This window comes from Talpa occidentalis, unplaced genomic scaffold (assembly GCF_014898055.3).
Source record: "Talpa occidentalis isolate TD23 unplaced genomic scaffold, MPIMG_talOcc4v2.1 talOcc4.5, whole genome shotgun sequence".
NCBI classification, from domain to species: Eukaryota; Metazoa; Chordata; class Mammalia; order Eulipotyphla; family Talpidae; genus Talpa; species Talpa occidentalis.
This window is the reverse complement of record NW_023604861.1, coordinates 96,721,677-96,727,437: the sequence shown is the minus strand read 5'-3', so window position 1 is coordinate 96,727,437 and position 5,761 is coordinate 96,721,677. Positions and strand designations below refer to the sequence as shown.

The 5,761-nt window shown below is 40.9% G+C and overlaps 1 protein-coding gene across 1 annotated transcript in view; it reads left to right on the top strand.

Annotated features, from left to right (window-relative positions):
• The window catches only part of LOC119258617 (sodium-dependent phosphate transporter 1-like), a 9,802-nt gene extending 4,964 nt beyond the window's left edge, over positions 1-4,838 (top strand). The window contains 6 exon segments of the mRNA XM_037526863.1: positions 974-997; positions 1,000-1,242; positions 1,363-1,921; positions 2,381-2,566; positions 3,092-3,176; positions 4,054-4,838. Of these exon segments, the coding sequence (XP_037382760.1) occupies positions 974-997; positions 1,000-1,242; positions 1,363-1,921; positions 2,381-2,566; positions 3,092-3,176; positions 4,054-4,206 (1,250 nt within the window). The 3' untranslated portion in view covers positions 4,207-4,838.
• Positions 4,839-5,761: the final 923 nt, after the last annotated feature.

The window sequence follows — 5,761 nt, the reverse complement described above, 5'->3', positions numbered from 1 at the left end:
GATCGAACTCATTCTGCAGTGACTGGCGATAGCTTGATAGCACTGAGACTTGAACCCTGTGCCACCAGGGAGGCCCCAAATCTTGGTGATTTAAAAAAAAAAAGGATTTATTTATACAAGAACCAGGGTACACGCCAGATGTGGGTGAGGGTGAGAGGATTCACCAGAGACAGAACAGGGAACAGAACAGGCAGACAGACGAGAAATACACTGCTGAGGGGAGCAACAGGCGTGACAGGAGAGGTCTGCTGCACCATGTTGGGACCCTTGCGGGCCGGCCAGGATCAAACCGGCGCTGCAGAGGCTGCAGCCTGCTTCACAGTGCAGCGCTCAACCGCCTGTGCCACCAGGGGAGGCCCAATGTTTTAATCCTAGTCTGCAGCTTGACTTTGATGCCTGAGTGAATAGGTAAACGTCCTGGCCATGGAAATGATAGAAAATATTCCTGTGTACTCATGGAACTTATTAGAATCCTAACCTAGAACCTTAAGGCATGTCTCCTTATTTTTAGAAGTGGAAATCAAAGTTGCCTACACTGGGCTGTGTTACTTTGCTTGAACTCGTGGACAGAATTTGCGGGGTAGGAAGGATTTAAAAAGAACAAGAACTATTGATAGATGCAGTCCAAATTTTGAATCTTTGTCAGCCCTATACTTGAACTGTTACCCATTATAGAATGGGTCTGCTAAGGACATGGGACAATTTTTCTATTTGTAAAAGGACTATAACATAAAAACAAAGAACAAGAATACACAACAGCCCATGAAGCCTAAAACACTCTACTGTAAAAGTTTGCCATCCCTGATAATGTAAGTTTCTGCATTGCTGGTTTTTTCAAGGGAAAGATAAGTGGTGGCAAGTAATACAGATTGGAAAATTAGCATGAATTTTTACTGGTTTATATTCTCATTTTGAGATGTGGGATGTGGAACAAGTTAGTTGGTCAAAACCAAACAAAACACCCTTTTTCTAGGAGAAATAAAGTCTAGTCCTTCTGAAAGCCGTTAATGGAAAAAAAGAACAGCTTGAAAGAAGACCATGAAGAAACGAAGTTGTCTCTCAGTGACACTGAAAACAGGAATCCTGTTTCTGAGGGAGGGTCCGCCACTGTGCCCCTCAGGGCTGTAGTGGAAGAGAAAACAGTGTCATTCAAACTGGGAGACTTAGAGGAAGCTCCTGAGCGAGAGAGGCTTCCCAGCGTCGACCTGAAAGAAGAAACCAGCATAGACAGTGCCATGAATGGTGAGTGGAATATCCTCCGGTGGGGGAACTAGAGCTTCACTTTGTCACCTAGTACTGATGTGGAGGCTGTTTGAACCTAATGCTCTTTGTATTGAATGTTCCCTTTTTGGTCTTGGTCAGGTACAGTGCAGTTACCTAACGGGAACCTTGTTCAGTTCAATCAAGCTGTCAGTAACCAGATAAACTCCAGTGGCCACTATCAGTATCACACCGTGCATAAAGATTCTGGCTTATACAAAGAGCTGCTCCATAAATTACATCTGGCCAAGGTGGGAGACTGCATGGGAGACTCTGGTGACAAACCCTTGAGGCGCAACAATAGTTACACTTCCTACACCATGGCAATTTGTGGCATGCCTCTGGATTCGTTCCGTGCCAAAGAAGGTGAACAAAAAGGTGAAGAAATGGAAAAGCTTACATGGCCAAACGGAGACAGCAAGAAGCGAATTCGAATGGACAGTTACACCAGTTACTGCAACGCTGTGTCTGACATTCACTCGGCGTCTGAGATGGACATGAGTGCCAAGGCAGAGATGGGTCTGGGTGACAGAAAAGGAAGTAGTAACTCTCTAGAAGAATGGTCTGACCAGGATAAACCAGAAGTGTCTCTCCTCTTTCAGTTCCTGCAGATCCTTACAGCCTGCTTTGGGTCATTCGCCCATGGTGGCAATGATGTCAGGTCAGTTCATTTTGAATCTTGACATTTTATTTCCATACCTCATTTTCCGTTCCATAAAGCTGTGCTTGTGGCTGGTACTGCTATCACCATGAGACCCTGGATAATATAGATGGTATGAGGTAATAGCAGTTACTGACTTAATAAAACGGTTGTTAAAATTTTTCTTTAAGGATATTACAAAGGATTTTTTGACTGGGTTTCAGGAGGTTATACGTAGGAACGCAGCTAGTGTTTGAGAGAAAGTTTGTTTATTATGATTGGATTCCAGCTCTTTGATAGTAATTTGTGGAATTTAAGATGAAAAACTTAAAATCGGTGCCCTATACAATGTTAAAACTGAGTTTTGTGGTTTGAATTGTTTATTAGAACCGAGGAGTTGCTTTAGGCCATTGGCAAGTTGGATATTGCCAAGTTCTAATTCTGCCTGAAAAGTCACCCATTTGCCCTTTTTTCTTTCAGCAATGCCATTGGCCCCCTGGTTGCTTTATATCTGGTTTACGACAAGGGAGATGTTTCTTCAAAAGTAGCGATACCAGTGTGGCTTCTGCTCTATGGTGGTGTTGGTATCTGTATTGGTCTGTGGGTTTGGGGAAGGAGAGTTATCCAGACCATGGGGAAAGATCTGACACCAATCACACCCTCTAGGTAAGTTGGTCAGACAGTTATTAGGGAGGTTAATGCTCATTTTCTTAAGATACATAACTATGTAGTACTGCCACATGCATCATGCTTTAGTTAAAATAACCAAGTTTGTTTAAGTTCCTGATGTTATTCTGGTTGTTGGCTTGAACTTTGTAGATTATATTTATTGTCTGGCTCTTAAACTGAATTTTTTGGTCAGGTGTTTTTCAACCCCATTCTCCTAAATTAAGAGTGAATAGCAGTGTATGCTTGGCTTGTTTGGGAGCTAAAACTAATAATTTGGTTCAAATTAAAAGTGCACACTTAAATAATGGACTTCGAGAGTACCTTAAAACCTCAATTGTTAGAGGGAAGAGAGGAGTTCCATTTAAAGCAGTCCTAGTTTAAAGTAAATTTCAGGAATTAAACAAATTAAAGATGTTAGTGGCAGTTTTGTCACCGAGTAAAGCAAAGCAGGGTTGTCTTAATTTGAAGTAGATCAAAACAGTCAAATTTCATTCTTGACAAATAATTTTTTTGTGTCTCTAGTGGCTTCAGTATTGAATTGGCATCTGCCCTCACTGTAGTAATTGCATCAAATATTGGTCTTCCTGTCAGTACAACACATTGTAAAGTAAGTATAATAATAAATGGTCTTGAATGATTCTAGTGATATGTGGGGTTTTTTGTTTTGTTTTGTTTTTACCCTTTCGATGTATTGGTTTGGAAAGTTTAGAGTTTTGAGGAGTGTACAAGTTTAGTAGGACAAGTAACTGCAAGAATGTAAAGGCTTATGTTTAACAATTTTCTTGTGTCTGTTTATTACTCCTATCTAAGCATTAATATATATTTTTCCCAAATGATGCCAAAGACCTTTTATATAGAGTCTGCAAATGAGAAACTTGTTGGACTATTGAAGGGCAAGGTACTTATGGAACGTTTATATTCAGGGCCTCCCTGCTGGTATAGGGGTTAACATCTCAGAGCTATCAAGCTGTCGCCAGCCACTTTGACTGAGTTTGATCCCTGGCCAGGGAGCTAACTCACTTGGCACAGCAGACCTCTCCTGTCTTGCTTGTTGCTCCTTTCAGCAGTGTATCTCAGTAGATCTGCCTGTTCTGCTCCCCACTCAGTCTCTGAATCCTCTCACTTCTGGCCTATACCCCCACCTCTGGACTACATCCCAGTTCTTGTATGTATAAATAAATAAAAATCTTTGGGGGAAAAAAGAGAAAAGTTTATACTCAGAGTCTCTCAGGATTGAAGTACTGAGAAACTTCAGAAAGAAGGATTCCTTTTTTCATAATGTTTATCCTAGCGAGTACAGGTTAATGATTTGATTTTTGTATTGCCTTCATCTTCCACAAGTTCTCTCCTTTAATTTGTAGCTTTCATAAAATCTGGCTCATCTGGTAGTCAGACTTACGACTTACATAAACTCAGCTCTATTTGTATTTACCACGTGCCAGTGACACTTTAGTAACTGGTTTTTTGGTGTCTGTCTCTCCTAGGTGGGGTCTATTGTATCTGTTGGCTGGCTCCGATCCAAAAAGGCTGTTGACTGGCGACTCTTCCGTAACATTTTTATGGCCTGGTTTGTCACAGTCCCCATTTCTGGCGTCATCAGTGCTGCTATCATGGCGCTCTTCATCTTCAAAGTGTGAAGCTGCTGCTTGAGATTCAAATTCGTGTCAATGTTTGGGACCACCTTACACATTCCTGCTCCTTTGAAGAAAGATTACAGTGTTATAGAAGACTGACACGAGTCGTTAGAGTTTGGGAGCTGTGGGAGGGAAGTGTTACTTGTGCTATAATTGCTTTTGTGCTAAATATGACTTGTCTCAAAATTAGCTATGTAAAATAGCCGAGTTTTCACTGATTCTTAATAAGGTCCCCTTTCCTTCTGGGCTGTGAATTCCTGTACATATTTCTCTACTTTTTGTATCAGGCTTCAATTCCATTATGTTTTAATGTTGTCTCTGAAGATAAAACTTGTGAATTTTTTTTTTAAACCATTCAGAGCTGTACGAGTGTGCTCTGCTTTGTTGGTTTCACCAGCTTCTGCCCTAACGTGCACAGGGATTTAACAACAAATAATGTAACCGACGTTTCCCCTGTAGTCTCTTATAGAAATAGTCATTGTACTCTGCCCTCCTGTCGGTAGTGGCAGGTTTGATTGGTTTATTTGGGAACTTCTAAGGATGAAGTTCTTTGAACATTGAAAATTTAAGTTAGTTGTAACTTCTTTGCAAGTGATTTGTTGAGGTATTGCTAAGAAGTAGAAAGGAATTCTTCTGCCAATATTGGTTATTTCTTTAAGATTTCTAGCAGTGTAGGATGGATGAATGAAATGGAATATAAACTTTGGGCAAGATAAATGGGACAGCCTTCCATGTTCATCTGTCTACCTCTGAGCTGAATAAAAAAGCTACAGTTTTTAGAAAAATTATTCTCATGGTTTTTGTTCATATTTGAAGCATTTGGACTCTAGATCAATCAGCCTTATGTCATTCTTAGTATAGTGAGGATAAGAAGTAAGAATTACCATCCCACCTAAGTTAAGTTCCCCATTTCTTGCTGTTGATGATCCAGAATATACATGATGTACTTACTACTTCATAGGGACCATTGTGTAATCGTTCTTCATTTTTTTTTTTGGTTGGTTTGTTTTGTTTATACATGCACTGGGTACAGTCAGAAGCACGGGAGGGTGAGAGAATTCACCAGAGCCAGAGCGGGGAGCAGAGCAGGCAGAAGGACCGAAGTACACTGCTGAGGGGAGCAGCGGGCAGCAGGAGAGGTCTGCGCGCCATGTGGGACCCTCCTCCGGTGGTCGGGGAGCAGCCGGGGATCAAACCGGCACCGCTGCGCCACCGGGGAGGCCCAATAGTTCTTAATTTTAATGGCATAGTCTACTAGACACTTTCACATTAGCACATACAGGTCTATAGTTTTTAATAACCAGTTTTACTATTCAAAGGAACTTTTATCAGACCTCTTTTTCAGATTTGTTTTTAGCTTTGCTGTTATAAAGACTGCTAAAATGAGTGAAGTGTATGTGTGTAGCCAGCTTCATTAGAAGATATATGTATGTGTTGGCTTCTTTGATCTTGACCCATTATCTCTTTCACCCATTAATGAAAATTAATGAACAGTTAATGAAAAGCACATTGCTTTGCAAACTAGGTTGATAGTTCTTGTCCTAAGAATTACTTTTAG